This window comes from Anabrus simplex, chromosome 1 (assembly GCF_040414725.1).
Source record: "Anabrus simplex isolate iqAnaSimp1 chromosome 1, ASM4041472v1, whole genome shotgun sequence".
Lineage (NCBI taxonomy): Eukaryota > Metazoa > Arthropoda > Insecta > Orthoptera > Tettigoniidae > Anabrus > Anabrus simplex.
In genome coordinates, this window is record NC_090265.1 from 55153190 (window position 1) to 55176282 (window position 23093).

Sequence of the window (23093 nt, forward strand, 5' to 3'; positions counted from 1 at the left end):
ACTAAGAAACATTGATCTAAGCTCGTAATTAAGCTTCCCTACGACTATGTGTACAGCAACACAATCATTTAAACTACCTTAATCCTTGCTTTCTATAAAAATAAAAAATAAATGTATATGCCTTACCCTAAAATATATAAAGAAAATACCTCAATAAATGGCCTAATGGGCCGTAATCATATTCCCTACTATATTTACAAATTAATCACCGTATTTCTGCATAACCCCCTGACCCTACACATATATATTAATTATAGTTCACTTATCTATCATCTTGGAGAGCTCTTCCTCACTGTCCGGGTTGACTGTGAATGCTTAAGCAGTCATGGCGGCAGCGTTGTCCCAGATCGATCCCTTAGGTCCAGTCTTCCAGTGTTCCATGTTCATGACGTCTTCTTCCGCCTGGGTGGCCCGTTGGTCGTCTTCTTGGGGTCGTGGACGGCAATTCGTAACACCAGTCTCCTGCACACCTCACCGCTCTTCACTAAAATGAAAGACTCAGTTTATTCACAGCACACCACCTCCTGATCTATTTATTCCCTTTGACATGGGAATCAGTCCTGGATATCTGGAATCTCGAAACTGACTTTACTATTCCTGCTCCACTAATCTAGTCTTCTACATCTGACCGGAATAATACCAACTATCCTAGCTTATTGTTATTGGCGTTCCGTCGCCAGTCCTCTCTCATCGCCTCATAATGAAAGTCTACACAGGTAGCACTCTTTGCGTCAAATACTAAAACACTCGCGGTCTCACTGCACACGTCTACATATGGTCATTTACATAAATTGCTACCGGGAATTTTACAAATCTCGAAGCTACTGAATCAAATTATTGCCACAACACTTATTAGTCACAATCTTTGTCTTAGACAAAGGTTTCTGGCGCGAATATCAGCAGAGACGCGACGCGCACGGACAGCGATCTTATCATGGACTGAACACCTCCCTCCACCTTTCTCTGCTCTTATAGAATCCAGGAACCCACGCGACGTGCTGGGAAGTCCCGGGAAACAACTTGAGATTGGCATGTGGCCTCGAAACATTTTCTCACGGTAGTCGGCCTCCCACGTAGTTATTTATTTGATTATATATTAATAGACTTTGATGTACCTATGGCTTCGTAATTCTGGCACTGATTTCCCTTCTTTTACTTTCCTGGGAAGCCTTCAAATATAGGAATTACGACTCAATTTCCGTAATGTGGTGAGCCTGTCTGTTCCCGCTGAAAATCTCTGTTAAGATGGCAGGTCTCTCCCCCAAACAAAATCCCATCTCTCTTTCTTTCTTCCTCACATATTCTTTCTTCGTCACACATGACCACGCCTTGCCTCGGGAATCCCCTTCAGTTCCCGCGCTTGGTATAGCATCACGCCTTTGTGGTTAGCGTCCTGCTGTGCATTATTTTATCAGCGTTAAATATCCATTCTTATAACTAACAGAATGGTACACTACAACCCCTAAACATCCTCATAACTAAGTGCAGAGATCCGAACCCTTAATTTACAACCCCATTTATGTGATTACCCCAATCAAGATCCTTCCTTATATTAACACCTAGGTACTTACAGTGATTGCCGTACGAACCTTCACCACATCAACGCAGTAATCAAAACTGATAGGACTTTTCCTATTTGTGAAACTCATGACCTGACGTTTAACCCCTTTTATCATCATACCATTAACTGCTGTCCATTTCACAACATTATCGAGGTCATTTTGCAGTTGCTCACAATCTTGTAACTTATTTATTACTCTGTACAGAATAACATCATCTGTAAAAAGCCAAAACTCTGATTCCACTTGTTTATTCATATCATTTTTATATATATAAGAAAACATAAAGGTCCAATAATACTACTTTGAGGAATTCCCCTCTTAATTATTATCTTCCGTATTGTACTTTGAAGAGCTGCCAAGTGCTTTTGAACAATTGTCTTCTTGTAGAGCTGCAGGTAACGTAGTTTGTTAAGTTTCTCATATACAACGTGCCTACAGGATGTACTGCACGCTGATCAATAAACAACAACAAAATTTTATATTTTATCATTAATAACTCTGTAAATGTAATTATAAGCTAAAATTTTCTTTTTGTTCCATATTGAAATGCACTTATAAGAAATAAATTGACAAGAGGGTTCACCTTTTCAGTACAACATATCAAGTAAATGACATTACATCAGTCTTGGGTCTAGTTTCAGCCACTTAGTGGCAATCTTCAGCCAAATAAAAATTAAACAGATTATGTGATAACTAAAACATATATATACCAGACAAAGACAGTGTTTCAGGAATAATTATAACATTAAAATATATGTAATAACAAAAATTTTGATTGTGATCTCATCATAATATGATGTCTTTAAGTTCACTTAGGACCTTGCGCAAAGAAGTAAATCAGAACAAGCACCGACATGCTGGAGGAAGCAAGCAGGCCATGGGAACAAAGGAGTGGGTAGGAACAAGCACTGACTTTTAATACTTTTTATTTATTTTGATGTATTTAATACATTTTGCACCAGTGGCGGCTGGTCAGTACGTGCTACCGGGCTCCAGCACGTAGCTTGGAACTGTAAGGATTATTATTTATGTACAGTACACTTATCCTGGTGCCTTTTCGTTGTTTTGATTACGATATGAATTTGTGTTTTGTGAAAATCAGGACGAGATCTGTCGAACACCTAGCGCCGTTCTCCCGGGGAACAAGGCTCGTGCTCATGTGAAGTGAGCCCTTCCCTGTAGCCTGAAGGAAGCAATACGCAGGCGCAGCCAAGCTTGCAACACTCCCCCTAGCCGGCGGAGTATACCGTAAACCGGGATCAACTTTCACTGATCCCGTTTATAGTTACTTCCTCTCCCGCAAGGGGGTAGAATTACTCGATGTCTCCTGCTACCCGGAGCGCAGCGAGGGATCCAGTCGGCCGTGCTTATGTTGAACGTGGTAAGCGAATCTGCCACTAGAGAGTAGCATCGTCTGGGTTCGAAAGTAAAGCGTAAGTGGAGGCAATCTATCTCACACATGCTTATTATAATATCCATCTTCCTTTTGTGTCAAAAATAAAGAATTCGTAGGTGAGTCAAAGAATCTTTGACTGACCCTAAATGTTATCCCGCATTACAATGTAATTCACTCTGGTGAAATGAAATGGCGTATGGCTTTTAGTGCCGGAAGTACCCGAGGACATGTTCGACTCGCCAGATGCAGATCTTTTGATTTAACGCCCGTAGGCGACCTGCGGTCGTGATGAGGATGAAATGATAATGACGACAACACGTACACCCAATGATGGTTAAAATTCCACACCCTGCCGGGAATCGAACCCGGGATCCCTGTGACCAAAAGGCCAGCGCGCTAACCATTTAGCCATGGAGCCGGACATTTACTCTGGTAATAGGGGAGGTCTCAATGAATCAGCTGGCAGCTCTTCCAGTTGCTTTGTGCGGTTTTTAATCTCGCGGTTATATTACTGGTGCGTGTTTTGTCTGTCATTGTGTTAGTGCTAAAATTTATACGAAGATTTATCAAATTATTTATCCACTGCAGTGTATATAAAGTGAAATTAAATTAGTGTTCTTAGTGGGGATATATATTCCCACGAAACTATTTGCACTGATGTAAGTTGCGCCATTAGGTTAGTAAAAACAATATTTCTCAAATGAATTATTTATCTCGTAGACAGTTGTAGAAGAATTCATCTGCTTCCAAATTAATGTTGTTTTTGTTTGTTCTAAGTTATAAATTGTGAGAAAAGTTGTATTATTATTATTATTATTATTATTATTATTATTATTATTATTATTATTATTATTATTATTATTATTATTATTATTAGTAGTAGTAGTAGTAGTAGTAGTAGTAGTAGTACCAAGTTTGAAGTATGCGTTGTTCATCATGGCAATATGCAGATTTAAAACAGCGTATTTAGCTTGTTTTTTGTAGCACGTAGGACGATTTTTTCACGAGCCGCCACTGTTTTGCACTACCTTTTTCAGCCTCTATTATAGGCCATCTTCCGCTGCTGAAGAACCTTAATTTGATAAAATAACAAAATAATGTTAAAACACTACTTATTCCTAAGTTTAAATGATACAATTCATAAAACTTGCATCAAATTAAATTTATCAAGTTCTAAAATGATATCTAAAAGTTTTTATCAAGTGTCACTGGTGTGGTCTTGATGCTGTATTAACATGCTCTTAATGAATTGTACATTTCTATATTGAAACAAGTGCATATTTTGCATGTTTAAAAGATGCAAACTTCGGTGAAATGAGTAAAATGAGTTAAAATCTTCTTATAATTGGGTACTGGTCGACATCACCTTGTTTTGTGAGTTTAATGCCCAATGCTTTGGAGTGATATGATGAAAACATCCATTTTTGCATAGACTGTGGTCTGTTGGAAACTTGTAATAAGTTGTATCGGAATATATAAAAGGAAAGATAGAGAAAAGGAGTTTTATGGTAGAGAATGTACGTTGTGAGCGCGAGTGTGTTTTGACCTACTCTCCTGTTGTATCCACCCGTTCGCTTGCGTGCTTGTCGGGAGCGTGTCATATACTGCTCCTTGTGTGGCGACCGCTGGCATTTGTAACAGTGGAGTGGAAAGGGGGTGGAGCCGAGCGAAGGGTTTGGGTAAGAAGGGGGGGAGGGGATGTACTGTGGAGTCTTAGTTGCATGTTTCTGTTTGTTAACGTTAATCTCCTCATCTTCATATACGATATTACAGTCTTCAAATAGAATGGCTCTCTCCTCATCATTCCCAGTTCTTCCACATCCATTTCTTCTCAGCACCCAACCAGTTCATTTCTGCTTTTTATCTTCATCAGGAGAGTTGGCTCCAATACTCTTTGAGCTATCTCTACAGATCTTCAGTCTTAATGCAGGAAGAGTAGATTAAGATGAAAGCTAGATAAATACAGGATATAAATTAAACATCCTGCACCATCAAAGACATGCAGTAAAAATGTGTAAACATGTACATTTTTTAAAATTGATATTTGTGAAGTTAATTCATTTTAAGTATCTTCTGTCTTTCAGGTGATTGAACGGAACTGCAAGCTGTCGCTGCCTGTAACACGTGCAGACAAACGGTACTTTTCTCTTCAGCACCGTGGTGAAGGCAACGATGTTTGGGGACTAGTATCTGATGTACAAGTGAAGGATGGTGGAACTATTATTACCTTACGGAGCATCATCCAGGTGAATACTATTATAATATCTGTAAAAGAGAAATTCTTTATTATTAAAGTTCTTGGTGAAGCATTATTGTATTAACAGTTTTGTACACAGTTGTTCACTATCAGCAATGACTTTTAAGTAAGAACAAATCAGTCTAATAAACTGATGACGTAGTGCGATTCCATATTAATGTAATGAAGGTAAAAGTTTGGTCACTTGATGGCCATCTGGTGTATGAAGGTAAAAGTTTGGTCACTTGATGGCCATCTGGTGTACTCTTGTTGATATGGTTGAGCTTAGTCTTCGAAAGGACTGTTTAAAGATTCAGATGAAGTAGGAACTGCTGTATTGTTATAACTGATCAGTACACTAGGTATTACTGCAACCTCCTGCATGGAACAGCTTCACTATATTTGTTAATATAATAAATAAACAAATATAATTAATAAAGCTGTTTCTTTCTGTCTAAAATCACATTGGTTCTATTGAAGAGATGTCTGATTAGATTTGGCTGCTTTATTACGTAGGATGGTAGGTAGGCAAGTTGAACTCTCAGTAATATACAATAGCAAACCAGAATAATCTTTTTTTTATGATCCGAAGAATCTAATCTTGATTGTGAATATTTGTGAAATATATTGGTTGTTAAGATTATTTAAATGAGGAATTATAATAAATTTTGACTTCAGTGAACTGTTGAACTAACAAAAAATACAGATAACTTTGTCAGGCTGGAAAAGGAAAAGGTAGAAAAGAACGATGATTTACCTTAATAAGGACGCTACAAAGCATTCAACAACTTAGGCTCATATGAGATTGGTAATGTTATCAGGAGCTGGTAATTTTTTGTTTTACCCCGTAAATTAACAATCACTACCACCTTATATTTATTTTTAATATGCTTTATACTGCTTCCCCATGATGAGAGACTGCCTAGATTGACAAAGCTTAAAATAAAATTAAAAACTGCAGAGAATTCAGAATCGAGCAGAACAACTCAGTATTAGAAGAGGCCCCTCTTCCAACCATTGTCTCCCTCCCCTATCTGTTCTACCCCTTGTAAATATGGAAATAAGCTATGTACCTGTCTAGGTGTGGTTCAAGGATTAGCACCTGTAAAAGTACCTGGTTTCATTTCACTCTATTCTAATAAAGTTTATCATAGCTGCGTTATTTAATAATGCATGAAATATAGCAGGAGTGAAAGTAATAGGCACTTCAGGTACTTTTGGACGAATAATAAATACATTTATAAATTATTTTCTCAGTACCAAGTCCTTACTAAATGTAAGGTAAAGCTACATATTCCCCTAAATAAATGAATATGTCAGTAATTTTTTATAAGTAAACAAATCCAAAGACATATAAGTAGAATCATGAAGTTAACATTTGCTTCATTAAACAATCAACTTGTGAAAATTTAGATTTTATAATTCCACCATTACAATACTGTAATTGTCTTTATTACAAAGACTACATTAAATTACACTCGTGAAACATGTTTCGTCCTCTTATAGGACATCTTCAGTCACAAATACAAATACATAACATTAAAAATAAGGCGAGGACACATTAAAATAAGTAAATGCAAAGTCTTTGTATACTGTGACGCGGCGCGATAGCGTCTTGTCAATCTTCAATGTTAAAATGGTGTGGTGTGAACATGATATGAAGCATGAACTCCCATTAAAATCGTATGTTAAAACTGTTGTTCAAAACAACGAATTGTCAATTATAAAACTCCGTAAGTGGCTATGCAAATAAAATTATGTGCATATTGTACATAAAACAGTGTTCTGGTGATGCCACATTGTGATAGATTTCTTGATTAGGAGGTGGAGGTATACTGATGAAAGTTGAACCCGATTGTGTGTTGACAATAGGGGCCAAAAAGAAAAAGAAAATATGAATGAACTGAAGAATAAAATGCCGTTAAATGTGAACTAAGTGCCCATCCCGTCGCTCACCTCCTTGCCCTCCTACATCGACTACTCCACCTTTCTGGCTAACTGAGTGACGTCCTCGAAGGTCATGGATGACTGACTGTGAGGGGAGATTGAGAGGAGTTTGACGTAAGGGGAGAGGCGTGAGGTGACGTATTACTCACGTGCCTTAGTGAAAAGAATTGATTGATTAACTCCTCGCAAAGTATATTGATATCCTCCGATATCTCATTAAGATTATAAATCGGGTTGCATTTTTGATCAATATTTATAAAGATGTTTTCTAAAATATTCAATAGATTTCCTTTGTTACATAAATGGAGAATTTGAAGGTCTTGTTGTATGCCCGTGAATGTATGATTGGTATCATCCATATGAGAACCGAATGCTGAGAATCTGCCATACTTTGACGCATTAACATGTTCATTATACCTTATGTTAAAATTGCAGCCTGTCTGTCCAATATAACTGGCGGGACACTGCTGGCACTTTAATTAGTAAACACCTGATTTCTGAAATTTGCTATTGCCGTTATTGATAGTGTGCTGATTGAAGAAAAGATGAGTGTTGTTATTGGTTGTTTTAAAAGAAACTTTCATATTAAGTTTCTTGAAAACACTCGTGATTTCGTATATTTTACTGTGACTATAAGTAAAAAGGGCGTAACTATCTTCTTTCTTTTTGATATCCTTGGTTAATGTGGAAAATGATTTTTTCTCAATTTTGCTAATAATTTTATCTACAAATTGCCTGTTGAACCCGTTTCTTTTTGCTATAAAATAAATAGTATCCAATTCATTTTTACGATCTGCTTCTGACATGGGTATATTATAAGCTCTATAAATCATACTGTAAAAGGAGGCCCTCTTATGTGCTGCCGGGTGTACAGAATTTTGTTTAATAACGTTTGCCATTTGAGTAGGTTTCCTAAATATTTTAAACCTAAGTTTATTAGTCATTAATAATTGTAATGTCAAAGTTTAATACTTTATTATTTTCACTTTCGAAAGAAAATTTAATCTGTGAATCCATATTGTTTAATTGTTCTAATACCTCCTGTCCATTAGTAATGCTATGGTCAATTATTGTAAACGTATCATCTACGTATCTCAACCAGGTTATTATTCCTTTAATATTGTTAATTTTGCTATTTTCAAGAAAATCCGTATAAATTTCCGCCATAATTCCCGAAGCTGGGGCCCCCATAGGAAGACCTTCCTGTTTATATATTTGACCGTTGAAAGTAAAGTAATTATTAGCAACGACAAACTCCAAAATATTAATAAAATCGGCTATCTCTTGCCTACTCAAATTACTGTATTTAAGTAGGTTATTCTTTACAAGATTTATCGTTTTTGATACTGGAATATTCGAGAACATATTTTTGACGTCGAATGAATACATCTTATGGTTCGATTGTATGTTTAAATCTTTAATATGATCGCAAAATTCTTTGGAATTCTTAATAGACCTATTACCCTCAAATCTATAATGTTTTTTTAAGAAATTGTATATAAATCTAGACGTCTTATATATAGGGCTATTTCTGAAATTAATGATGGGTCTTATAGGTATATTCTCTTTATGCACCTTCAGTAGTGCCTTAGCCGTCGGGATACCCGGGTTCATATTAATAAGTTTTTGAGACTCCCTTTCATTAAGGATGAAAGAAGATTGTTTAAGAAGTTTCTTTAAGTTTCTCTGAATGATATTTGTCGGGTCGCTTTTTTATAATTTTGAATGAATTCTCTGCGAAAAAGGTTTCAGTTTTCTGTATGTATGTTTCTTTATTCATAATGACTGTCGCATTCCCCTTGTCCGCCTTAGTCACAATCAAACCGTTCTCCTTAATTTTCTGTTTCAATGAAGCTATTGTTTGGTTATGATGTGTAGAAAATCTTTGTTATTATTTATTAAATTAGAAAGTTTTTTCTTTATATTAAATCTCGTCTCTGTTTGGTTCTCTATCGGTAACTATTGTATTGCACTTTCGGCTTCCGCCGTGATTGTGATCGCGTCTTTAAGTTTAAATTGAACGGGCCAATTGAATTTGGGACCTTTCTCCATAACACTTATTTCGGACTTATCATAACAAGTCTCTGAAAGATTAATAACCGGCTCTTGAAATACAGGAATGGTTGAATGAGTCTGATTATTATGATCCTTAGATGAGGGAGAATCAGTCTCAGTTCTCTTACTATTGCGCCTAAGTGTATTAGTTTTGTTGACTAACTTGTTCTGTTTATCTACAAGTAGGTATGCGATTTTATCATTTACGTAATTTTGAAATGAACTCCACTCTAATGGGGCAATGGAGGCAGACGCGATGAGATGGGCCTCATATAACTGAGTGTTAAGTAATACTTTTTTCCTATAAAGAAATTTAATTTAGTTCCTGATCCATAGAAGTACATGGTCTCTCCAACAGAGGAAGCAACCGACGCATTGACATTATTGCTTTTAAGCCATCCTGTTCTGAAGGTTTCATTGATCCAACAATTAGATTTGAGACCAACGAAAACCAGCCGGAAGAGGTCGATGCAGAAAAAAGAATTTATGAAGAAACGGCGGACTTCTACGAGCGAAAATATAAGCTTTCATCCATTTCTGTAATCGGCTTGATGTTAGGTGCTCGAGGAACAATACCTGCATTTTTTGTCAACTTCTGCAATACCTTTGGGCTAAATAGAGATTTTATCTATAACATCGCCATTACCACACTCAAGAAGTCCATCATGATCTTCAAGAACCATGCTTGTGGACCTCAAATGTTTGACATGCCTCACTCGATTGCCTACATTTAACATCATACGAACACATTATCTATTGTATCCACATCCATTATTGTTGTGAAGGTACTCTTTGTCTTTGAGCAACCGCAGCTGTTGCAGGAAGATTGTATAATAATAATAACTTTTCGAGGAGTTAATCAATAAATTCTTTTCACGAAGGCGCGTGAGTAATACGTCACCTCACGCCTCTCCCCTTACATCAAACTCCTCTCAACCTCCCCTCACAGTCAGTCATCAACGACCTTCGAGGACGTCACTCAGTTAGCCTTAGCACTTGAGGTGGAGTGGTCGATGTAGGACAGGCAAGGAGGTTAGTGACGGGATGGGCACTTAGTTCACATTTAACGGCATTTTATTCTTCAGTTCATTTATATTTTCTTTTTCTTTTTAGGCCCCTATTGTCAACACACAATCAGGTTCAACTTGCATCAGTATACCTCCACCTCCTAATCAAGAAATCTATCACAATGTGGCATCACCAGAACACTGTTTTATGTACAATATGCACATAATTTTATTTGCATAGCCACTTACGGAGTTTTATAATTGACAATTTGTTGTTTTGAACAACAGTTTTAACGTACGATTTTAATGGGAGTTCATGCTTCATATCATGTTCACACCACACCATTTTAACATTGAAGATTGACAAGACGCTATCGCGTCGCGTCACAGTATACAAAGACTTTGCATTTACTTATTTTAATGTGTCCTCGCCTTATTTTTAATGTTATGTATTTGTATTTGTGACTGAAGATGTCCTATAAGAGGACAAAACATGTTTCACGAGTGTAACTTAATGTAGTCTTTGTAATAAAGACAATTACAGTATTGTAAAGGTGGAATTATAAAATCTAAATTTTCACAAGCTGATACTTTGACAATACGGACTCTAATATGAAATTTATAATGTGCAATCATTAAACAATAAAGGAAACTTCCTGTACATGATGAGATATGCCATGCTATTCACCTAGTTTCTTGAATTATACAAATTATCTTTCATTGCAATTGACTAAATGTTCATTTCATAATCTAATTAATTTTCTTTTAACTTCATTAATAAAACTTGCCTGAAGATCACTAAATTCATTTTTAGCATATAATATTTTGGCTTGACATTCCTGTATCCTCTATTCTGCACCATCTGTACAAAGAAATAATTCCTCCTCATGATATAGTTGAACAGCTAATAAATATAACATTGGACATCATTTTCCTCACAGATGAAGAGTCAGAAAGAAAGAAAACAAAAAAAAAAAAAAAAAAAAAAAGAAATGGGTAAGTCAACTTTCTTCAGAACTCAGATGAAACATTTTAATTTCAAATCATTACTAGTTAAAAAAAATGAAATGTTACAAAATCATATGCTTTGAATAATTGAAGTTTGAAATGTAGTAAAATGAATTAAGCTTGGTCCGATATCCAGTATATCACTGCTTACTCGCTTACAACAAACTGTTGATATTTTTTTTTTTTTTCCCTGACCTTGTAGATGTGAAATTAAATAAAGTTTGAAATCAAGAAACAAAATTACTTCTTCTTATAATATTAAACATGTTGAAAAAGAATAAGAATAATAAGACTCTTCATTTCCTGTTTCCAGTCTTCTGGGTCCAGAACCAAGGACCTCCACAGTTTTCTATCTTTCCACCACTCCCTTCCTTCCTCCAATATTTATTCACTTTTACTCCTCTCTTCTCTATAATCTCCCATTACCGTTTCCATCCACCTCTTTCTGGGCATTCCCCATTGTCTTCTTCCTATTATTTTCTTCATAAATACTCTCTTTGGAACTCTATCCTCTTACATTCTCATCATATGTACATACCATTTTAGCTTACTGGTCTCTATCTTGCCCTGCAGTTTAGGGAATCCAATTCTCTTTCTGATTTCTATGTTTCTGATTTTATCCTTTTTTCTTGTTCTAATTATTCCTCTAAGGGATTTCATATATGCTGCTTGGATTCTGCTTTCATCGCGTTCTGTTATTGTTCGTGTGCCTGCCATGTACATCAAAACTGGTGTGTATATATTGAGTACAGAATGTTCTTGTCTTTCTCTGGGACGTCCCGGTTCTACACTATACCACTTGCATATTGGTAAAACCAATTGGCTTGTTGGATTTTCTTTCCAATTTCTTTACTTATGTTCCCATCTGCAAATATACTCCCCAAATATTTGAAGCTTTTCATTACTTCTAATTATCTTCCATTTACTTCAATATTCCCCCTTCCTTCTCCATTACCTGTCATCATCACTTCAGTCTTACTCTTCTCCACACTTATTTTCATTCCATATTCCTCTATCTCCTGATTCTGTACAGTAAATTTTTCTGGTACCTCCATTTCATCTTCTCCGCATATTACTAAGTCACTACTCGCTTACAAAGAGTAAGGGCTTTGTCTCTTTGCTTCCCATTTTTTGTTGTACACTCTTGTGGATTTCATTCATGACTATGATGAAGAGTAGAGGGGATAATATACTTCCTTGTCAAAGTCCTGTTTCTACATTGAACCAGTTTGTTTGTCCTATCTTAGTCTTTACACTACTTACACACTTTTCATACATGGCATTGATCATTTGTACTTTTGCTCTGCCTACCTTCTTTTTAGAAATGCATCCCAGACTAGTTGCCTTGCATGGTACACTGTTGTATGCTTTCTCAGTATCTATAAATGTAATCACTAAATCCTTCCTAAATTCCCGTATTTTCTCCATGTTCCTTAATGCAGAAATTAGATCAAAAGTTAATGTGTCTCTTCTAAATCCATATTGTTTATTTCCTTTTCTATTTTCATCTTCAGTCTTCCCTCTAATATCTTCTCAACGATCTTTGCTACATGTGAAATGAGGGTGATTCCCCTACAATTGCTACATTCTTCCTTATTACCCTTCTTGAATACTGGGATTATCAGAGCCTTCCTCCAATCTTATGGTGTTTCTTTTTTCTTCCATATCACTCGAAATAATCTATATATCGAATGTAACCCTCCTGGCCATGCTGCCTTCATCATCCCTGTAACCACCTCACCCATACCTGATGCTTTGGCAAATTTCATCTTGTTTAATAGCTCCTTCTGTTTTGAACATTGTTATATCCTCATTTTGGTTTTCTTTCTTCATTTATTCTTCATGTTCCTCCTCTTCCTCCAGTTCTTTGAATTTGATATTACATAATTTAATATAATACTCCTCCCATTGCTGGAGAGAAAAAAAAACACACTCTTTCTCTCTCTCTCTCTTTATACCTATTGCCAAAATTCTTTCCAGCCACCCTAACATGGGGAAACTGACGCCTTTTTCCTTCGCCCCTGACATGGAGTGTAGATGTTGCTAGATGGACTTTTGTGGTATTACCTCCACCAAGGGACCATCAGACTTCCTAAAGAGCCTCATCTTCCCTTAGTCACTGGCCTCTTTAGATTGTACTCATATGTATCCCCAAGTCCAAAGCTGCTTCTTCCACCATCTACACCGTACCAAAGTCAACTTTCTCCACCATAAATGCTGTAAACCCTGAGCTGGACCCCTTGCCATATGTTACACACCGGGTCAGTGTGCTCTGGGACTTGCATAGGCAGGGGCATCACTCCTGGGTAGGGCTGCCTCAGAAGAGGGTACGTACCTGCTACCAAAATAACTTCAAATATTACATTGAAATACGCTATATAGTCATATTATTCTCACCAGCCTTCACATTTCATACTACTTGACTTTGTAATTCGTAACTCAGAAGCTCTTTCCAGTTCAACATATATTGCAACTCATCATCATCATCATCATCATCATCATCATCATCATCATCATCATTTCCCTTTATCCAGCTGTAGCCGGGTAGGGGCAAATATGGTTCCTCTCCACTTTCTTCGGTCTTTCCACCACTCCTCCTCCAACACTGTTCCCCAGTCCAGGTTTCTTTCTATAATGCTGCATTGGATGGTATCCTTCCATCTCACTCGTGGTCGTCCATGGCCTCTCCTTCCTTGGGTTTGCATTTCCATCACCTTTTTTGGCATTCTTTCGTCGCTCATCCGCTTTATGTGCCCAAACCATCTTAGTCGGCTCTTCTCTAATCTATTCATTTTTTCCACTCCAATTTCTTCCTGGATTTTCTCATTCCTTATTTTGTCTCTTCTACTCTTCTGTGTCATACTTCTCAAGAACTTCATTTCGGCTGCCTGTATTCGACTCTCATCCTTCCTTGTCATTGTCCAAGTTTCTGCTCCGTAAGTTGTTATGGGCACGTAATACAACTTGTACATAGTATCCTTTGCTTCCGTTGGCACATCTTTGTCCCATAACATGTTTCTTACACTATGATAGAAACAACTTCCAGCTTGAATCCTTTTACTAATCTCAGCATCCAGTCGAGCATTCTCCATTAATTCACTCCCCAGGTATTTAAACGTTTCCACTACTTCCAGAGGCTTGTCTGCAAGTCTAATCTAACCTTTCCCTTCTTTCTCCCCTCTAGTCGTAACAAGAGTTTTACTCTTTTCTACACTTATTTTCAATCCACATTCTTCGATCTTCCCATTCACCACATTCAACTGTTCTTGAACCTTCCTGTCATCTTCTCCGCAAATCACAATATCATCTTTAAATAACATCATGTTCATTTCTCTTCCTCCATATGCTGCTGTTCTCATGATGTCATCCATTACTATTGTAAACAGGATTGGTGATAGAACCCTTCCCTGTCTCAGCCCACTAGTTATTTTGAACCAACTTGTCCTGCCAACTTGTGTTTGCACGCAACTACAATATTCCTTATACAATGCCATGATCATTTTTATTAATCCCTGTCCAATTCCTTTTTGCACCAGACTGTCCCATACTTTCGTCCTGTGGACACTGTCATATGCCTTTTCAGTGTCAATGAATGTCATCACCATATCATTTCCGTACTCCCAATGCTTTTCCATTAGTTGTCTCGTAATGAAAATGGGCTCTATTGTTGACCTTCCACTTCTGAAACCAAACTGACTTTCCTGTATCTGATTCTCAACCCTCAACCTTATTCTACTTTCCAGTATCCTTTCCATTATCTTAGCAACATGGGATATTAGAGTAATTCCCCTGTAGTTCTTCAAAACTTTCTTATCACCTTTCTTGAAAATTGGGATGATTATTCCTTTTTGCCAATCCTCAGGGACCTCCTTATTCTCCCAGACATTCCTGAGAACCCGATATGTCCACTGCAGGCCTACAGCTCCAGCTGCCTTTATCATCTCCACTGAAATTTCATCTGTTCCAGCAGTTTTTCCATTCGTCATCTTTCTTACTGCCATTTCAATTTCATTCATTGTAATTTCTTTATCCATTTCATCATCAACTAATTGCCTTTCCTGGTCGTCCATTGAATGACTGTCATCCGTTCTTATGTTCAGCAGCTTCTGAAAATACTCTCTCCATCTATTTCTTATTTCTTCTGGCTTTGTTAAAATTATGCCACCTTCATCCTTCACAAATCTGGTGTTTACTTGATCTCTCTCTTTGTTTCTTAAGATACCATACAGTAATTTCTTGCTGCCCTGTGTATCATCTCTCAATTTCTGTGTGAATAGGGCCCAGCTTTTCCTCTTTTCTTCCTCCACTACTTTCTTGGCCAAATTCTTTGCCTCCACATATTTTCTTCTACTTTCTTCAGTCTTAGATGTTTTCCATGCTTTCCATGCCATTTTCGTTTCCTTCACTTTAATCTTTACCCTATCATTCCACCAGTGTGTTTCTTTGTCTTTCACATTTCCTGATGTTCTACCACACACCTTTTCTGCACATCCAACCAGTGCTTCCTTAAATCTTTTCCATTCCTCTTCAACATTCCCCACCTCTGTCCTGGGTACCAAGGGTATTATTTCCCTTTGAAATTCTGCTTGTATGCTTTTCTCCTTCAACTTCCATACTTTAATTCTTTTCTCTCTTCTTAATTGGGGTTTTTCAATCTTTCCAACTTTCAATTTTCCTATCACAACTCTATGATCTGCACCAAAGGCTTCTTCAGGCATGGCTGTTACATCTACAAGATTCTTCCGGTGTTCTTTCTCTATGATTATATATTCAATCATGGTCTTTGTTCGTCTGTCTCCCCAACCATACCTTGTAATCTTCTGACTGTTCTTCCTAAACCAGGTGTTTCCAACAATCATTTGATTCCTCATGCAAAAATCCACCAACAACTCGCCTTCTGGATTAACATTTCCATATCAAAAGGGCCCTACAACATCTTCCTTTCCTTGTCTTTCCATTCCAACTTGTGCATTTAGATCTCCCATCAATAGTACTACCTTATCTTCTATCTGTCTCTCCACTTCCTCTAAGAAGTCCTCTAGATGTTCATCTATGCAACCAGTATTGCAACTATCATTTATTAAATTATTTCTAAGTTTTTCCTAACACTTTCATTACTCATTCTCATAACATTCATTAAATTAAGCATATTCCTACCATTCATAATGTCATAAACTCCTTGCAGCGACTTAACATAACCTCATAAAATCATATAACAATCGCGAAGATGGTTGAGCACATTTTCATTAACTTTCAAGGATATCAATTACTGAAGAGAGTACCTTATTATTCCATGAAGTTTGACATTTATTTACTGTACAAACATTCATTGCATAGATCTTCAAATATATATGAGAATTCTTTAGGATTTCTCTGAAGACTGTGGCATTAATGTTTGTTCTGTAATTACCAATTCTGTACTTAAGATGACATTTAACTGGCGTTAGCCTTGAAATGTGGACTCTGATTATCCGAAGGAAATCCAGCCTAATGTTCTCCCATGCATAGTCTACATGCCATAATTCCTCAGTTAATTAAAAAATTTCTGCTTTGTTAATAATGAGATTGTAATCATCTCCATCTGATTACTCAACATCATTCAAATATGAATTCACTAATTCAAATAACTAAAATATATATATATATTACTAACAAAATATCCTACTAAGAAGGAATGTCACAATTTAGAAGCTAGAAAGAGTAAGAATAAGGTTTACAAAGATTTAGCTGATAATCCTTTTCAAGCTTTGGTCTCTAGGATATTGATTTACGTCTCCTCCTCCTCAACTTTTGGTGACCAACAACTCATTTAGCAAATTCATTTTATACCAGTACATAAAATCAGCTTTCTGATTAAGATGACTCTGAAACTAATAAATACAGCAGTAGAATACATCCAACATGGGCCTATGCTTCAAAAGATTCTCGCTTCTTGAAATTCATTAATTCTCCTCTGTACAATCAAGATTTTAGTCATTTAGATGCTTCACATTATTGACATGGACATATGGACATATTAACCCTCTTAGTGCCAGGCGTGGGTGCTCACAGTATGCCAAGAGTGCCAGGCAGATTTAGAGAATTTTGCAGGTTCTCACTCTCTGGACTATATAGTTCACAAATATTATAACTATGACTTGAAATTTTTAATAAATGTTAACAAGAAGACACTCTTACTGATGAACTAAATGACAACACTAAAGTACTCTTGGGTATTTCGAAAAAAATATTTTTCAAACAATTTTAAAACACCAAAAATTAAAAATCAGAATCAAAACAGAAAAAAGTCAGAAAATTCCACTCAACAAAAAATATTGATGACTTCGTTGAAATATCCTATTTCAGATGAATAAACATGTAAAGTTTCACATTATTATCTTCAGTATTTTAGGAGTTATGTACAATGGTATCGTAATATACAATTGGCATGTTCAACAATGGGATCAATCCTGGCACATGGGTTGTAGTCAGGGTGACCAGATGGTGATAGATTATCATTGTTCACAAGATGAAAGAATCTCAAGATCAATTGGAATCTGTTTCTTGAAAACATATTTCCAAACCATGGAATATAACGGGAGTTTTTGACCCAATAAGAAAATATGCTTGGCCTTCTAGTTATACCCATTTCCAACAAAACAGCAATGTCAGCCTTCATTTCAGTCAATGTAACCAGGCACCACTGCTGTGCTCTGGCATGTGGTAAGAAGACATGATTTCTCATATCTGTTTGTCTCGATAGTTATGAGGTTCCATAATTGAGCTGTGAAAAATAAAAATAGGCTATAGGTTTGCGTATGACGAAAGGGCGTGTCTCGGGCCAGGAGTATCATAATGAAATGCCGTATGGCTCTTAGTGCCGGGATATCCCAGGACGGGTTCGACTCGCCAGGTGCAGGTCTTTCTATTTGACGCCCGTAGACGGCCTGCGCGTCGTGATGAGGATGAAATGATGATGAAGACAACACATACACCCAGCCCCTGTGCCATTGGAATTAACCAATTAAGGTTAAAATCTCTGACCCAGCCAGGAATCGAACCCGGGACCCTCTGAACTGAAGGCCAGTATGCTGACCGTTCAGCCAACGAGTCGGACAGTATCATAATAATCAGGTGAGGGTTGGTATCTTGACCTAATTGAATTTCATGGAAAACAGGAGGTGGTTGCTGTTGGATATTGTTACAGCCATCATCATCATCAGTACTGTCAATCAGACGGTCATTACCACTTCCAGTGTTTACACTCGGACAATGAGCACGTGGTTGAGTGTTTACAAAAAAAAAAAATTCACTTTTCCCTTCCTTACTTGTTGGAGGAATGAATTCCTCATCCGAGTCTTCATCATCCTCTTCTTCACTAAAAATTAAGATATACGGCCAGTTCGTCATCGTTAACAAAATAACTTCTCCCGCCAGTCGCATTTTATTCACGCATAGAGATCATACGTCGTAGATGAACACAGTCTTTAGATATTCAATGCATGATAACGAATGAATTTATGCATTATCTAGCGGCGTAGTTAAAATCTAATGACAATTTTCTATGGACTCGACACATAAGATGTTGCAATCTGGAGGCCCAAGTTGTACTAACTCGTATATAATTGCGCGCTATCCAAACAACGATATATCGTGGTTGGCACTTTACGCGTATATACGAAATGATGATATATCGTTGTGTGGCTCTCTACGGGTTAAACAGAAGAATAAAAGGAAGACAAAAGATTGTGCACAAAAGAATCAGAGAACTTAATAATGATGAATGAACCTCTTTAAGAACAGTATTCATAATAAGACTTGGACTGAGAAACAATTTGTTCAATTGTATAATAGTATGGCCTTAGCTACCATATGTAGGCATTTTGTATTTCACTCCCTTTCGGCTGCGTGCATGTCTGCTTTGATGTTCCATTTTACTTACCAGATAGCTCCTTTGGTGAATCAGTTGTAGTGTTGGCCTCCAGAACTCAAGATAACAGTTTCAAACCCGGCAGAGGTAGATGAATCTTTGAAGGGCAGAAAAAAGTCTGTTTGACACTCCATGTCGTACGACATCAGCATGTAAAAGATCTCTGGTAACACATTTGGTGTTTACCTGACAAAATTAAAACTCAGCCATAGATGCCATCCAAGAGAGATTCAGTTTGCTCTGCCATCTAGTAGGCCTAGAATAAAACAGAACATCGAAATTGACGAGCAAGCAGCCAGATGGTATCAGATTGAAAAGCTTGCACACTTTAGCTGAGGCCATGCAATTGCTGTTGTTGTAATACCAGTTGATGCCTGCACTCATGATGAAGCTGAGAAGCAGAAATTAGCTCATCAGGAGAGATAGGTATAGAATTACTGTGATTGATCATCAATTTGAAGACAGTAGTATATTGAGATGTGGAAATTGCTCTTCTCCTTTTGTCCTCTCATAACTCTCCTTGTTTCCTCTTTCTGTTGCTCCTTCCACTGACCTGCGTTGAGTTCATTCTACTGTGTGTTCCTTTTCATGACTTGTTATGATCCTTATCAAGGTGTTCCTGTAAGTTAGGTGTCTGAAGCCAACAAATAGTTTCAGTATATGCTTAATGTTTCTTTCAAGTGTTAACATTTGTTCATAAAATCCATTGCCCTTGTCTTTTATTTCCCCCAGGTATTTAACTACTTTCACGTACCAGTGAATGTATACTACATGACGAAGCGTGGTAATGAACTAGAATGTGTTGGCACTGTGGCTCCTAGAGAGAAGATCAATCTTCCTTTGTATGCTGTCTACACACCCACCAGTGAACTCTTCTTTAGTGTTGAAGGGTGAGATATTACTGGTTTTTTTTTTTTTTTCTTTCCATTGTTGTTATTTCAGTCAGACTAATTGGATGATTTCATTAAGGCTTTCCATAACCTTGTACAGTACACCCTCTGTAATTAGGTACTGCACCTCAAGAGCCCAGTGTTTTCAGACTGGTGCTTGCAAGTGTTACAGGGCAGAGGAACAAGTCACTGTATTGTTCCTGTTGGAGAATGAATGACTGCAACACCTGGTGTTTGTTATATCGATTTAGATATGAATGCGCTGTATAGTGTGAAGCTTGTGTAAGACTGTGTATTATTTTAGTTTGTGGGTTACTGTAGTCACATCCTAGTTCGTGAACCATGGGCAACGGCTGAGTGGCCTAGTAAGTGGTCCTGAGAGTCGGGATACCAGTTGCTATGGAATGGGAGTGGGCATCTCGGACATATTCTGAGTCGTGGCCCTCCTTGTGCTCAGGCGGCTAGGACTATACAATTCACCGGTGGTCCATAACCCGTTAGAGGAGAGATCCTCACTTGGACTATGTGCAAGTAGGGCAGCATCCTGCTTCATGAATTTACCAAGCTCAGAACACTTTAAGCAAGCCTCGGACCTATGGGAGTAATGGAGTCCCACTCCCATTTGACAGGCGAGGGACTCCTTGGAAACAACTTGGCGAACGAAATGGAATTCGATGGGGAGCTATCAATATTAATGGGGCTTATGGAAGAAAGAATGTAGAACTAGCTGAGTCAGCAAAGAGGATGCATCTGGATGTGCTAGGAGTAAGTGATATTCAGGTTAGGGGAGATAATGAGGAAGAGATAGGAGATTATAAAGTGTACTTGACGGGTGTTAGAAAGGGAAGGGCAGAGTCTGGGTTAGGGCTCTTTATCAGGAATACCATTGCACGCAACATAGTTTCTGTTAGGCACGTAATTGAGCGAATGATGTGGGTAGATTTGTCAGTGGGAGGAATTAGGACAAGAATTGTGTCCGTGTATTCACCATGTGAGGGTGCAGATGAGGATGAAGTTGACAAGTTTTATGAAGCATTGAGTGACATCATGGTGAGGGTCAACAGCAAGGATAGAATAGTGCAAATGGGCGATTTCAATGCGAGAGTTGGGAATAGAACTGAAGGATACGAAAGGGTGATTGGTAAATGTGGGGAAGATATGGAAGCTAATGGGAATGGGAAACGTTTGCTGGACTTCTGTGCTAGTATGGGTTTAGCTGTTAGGAATACATTCTTCAAGCATAAGGCTATTCACCGCTACACATGGGAGGCTAGGGGTACCAGATCCACAATAGACTATATCTTAACAGACTTTGAATTCAGGAAATCTGTTGGGAATGTATGAGTTTTCTGGGAATTTTTCGATGATACAGACCACTATCTGATCTGTAGTGAACTAAGTATATCTAGGCCTAGGTTAGAGAAAGTGAAATCTGTGTGCAAACGAATAAGGGTAGAAAATCTCCAGGACGAGGAAATTAGACAGAAGAACATGGATATGATTAGTAAGAAGTTTCGAACAGTAGACAGTAAGCAGGTTCAGGATATAGAAAGAGAATGGGTGGCATACAGGGATGCTGTAGTAGAAACAGCAAGGGAATGCCTAGGAACAACTGTGTGTAAAGATGGGAAAAGGCGAACATCTTGGTGGAATGATGAAGTGAGAGCAGCCTGTAACGTAAAAAGAAGGCTGATCAGAAATGGCTCCAAACAAGGGCTGAGGCAGACAGGGATTGGTACATAGATGAAAGAAACAGAGCGAAACAAATAGTTGTTGAATCCAAAAAGAAGTCGTGGGAAGATTTTGGTAATAACCCGGAAAGGCTAGGTCAAGCAGCAGGGAAACCTTTCTGGACAGTAATAAAGAATCTTAGGAAGGGAGGGAAAAAGGAAATGAACAGTGTTTTGAGTAATTCAGGTGAACTCAAAATAGATCCCAGAGAATCACTGGAGAGGTGGAGGGAATATTTTGAACATCTTCTCAATGTAAAAGGAAATCATCATGGTGGTGTTGCAAACAGCCAAGCTCATGGGGAGGAGGAAAATGATGTTGGTGAAATTATGCTTGAGGAAGTTGAAAGGATAGTAAATAAACTCCATTGTCATAAGGCAGCAGGAATAGATGAAATTAGACCTGAAATGGTGAAGTATAGTGGGAAGGCGGGGATGAAATGGCTTCATAGAGTAGTAAAATTAGCGTGGAGTGTTGGTAAGGTACCTTCAGATTGGACAAAAGCAGTAATTGCACCTATCTATAAGCAAGGGAACAGGAAGGATTGCAACAACTATAGAGGTATCTCATTGATTAGTATACCAGGCAAAGTATTCACTGGCATCTTGGAAGGAATGGTGCGATCAGTCGTTGAGAGGAAGTTGGATGAAAACCAGTGTGGTTTCAGACCACAGAGAGGCTGTCAGGATCAGATTCTCAGTATGTGCCAGGTAATTGAAAAATGCTACGAGAGGAATAGGCAGTTGCGTTTGTTTCGTAGATCTAGAGAAAGCATATGACAGGGTACCGAGGGAAAAGATGTTCGACATACTGGGGGACTATGGAATTAAAGGTAGATTATTAAAATCAATCAAAGGCATTTATGTTGACAATTGGGCTTCAGTGAGAATTGATGGTAGAATGAGTTCTTGGTTCAGGGTACTTACAGGAGTTACACAAGGCTGTAATCTTTTACCTTTGCTGTTCATAGTTTATATGGATCATCTGCTGAAAGGTATAAAATGGCAGGGAGGGATTCAGTTAGGTGGAAATGTAGTAAGCAGTTTGCCCTATGCTGACGACTTGGTCTTAATGGCAGACTGTGCCGAAAGCCTGCAGTCTAATATCTTGGAACTTGAAAATAGGTGCAATGAGTATGGTATGAAAATTAGCCTCTCGAAGACTAAATTGATGTCAGTAGGTAAGAAATTCAAGAGAATTGAATGTCAGATTGGTGATACAAAGCTAGAACAGGTCGATAATTTCAAGTATTTAGGTTGTGTGTTCTCCCAGGATGGTAATATAGTAAGTGAGATTGAATCAAGGTGTATTAAAGCTAATGCAGTGAGCTCGCAGTTGCAATCAGCAGTATT

At 37.7% G+C, this 23093-nt stretch overlaps 1 protein-coding gene across 1 annotated transcript in view; it reads left to right on the plus strand.

The window, feature by feature from the left end:
- Positions 1-23093, plus strand: part of LOC136884060 (intermembrane lipid transfer protein Vps13) — an 816621-nt gene that overhangs the window by 527527 nt on the left and 266001 nt on the right. The window contains exons 34-35 of the mRNA XM_067156088.2: positions 5043-5204; positions 19853-20010. Coding sequence (XP_067012189.2) covers positions 5043-5204; positions 19853-20010 — 320 coding nt within the window. The remainder of the gene's footprint in view (positions 1-5042; positions 5205-19852; positions 20011-23093) is intronic.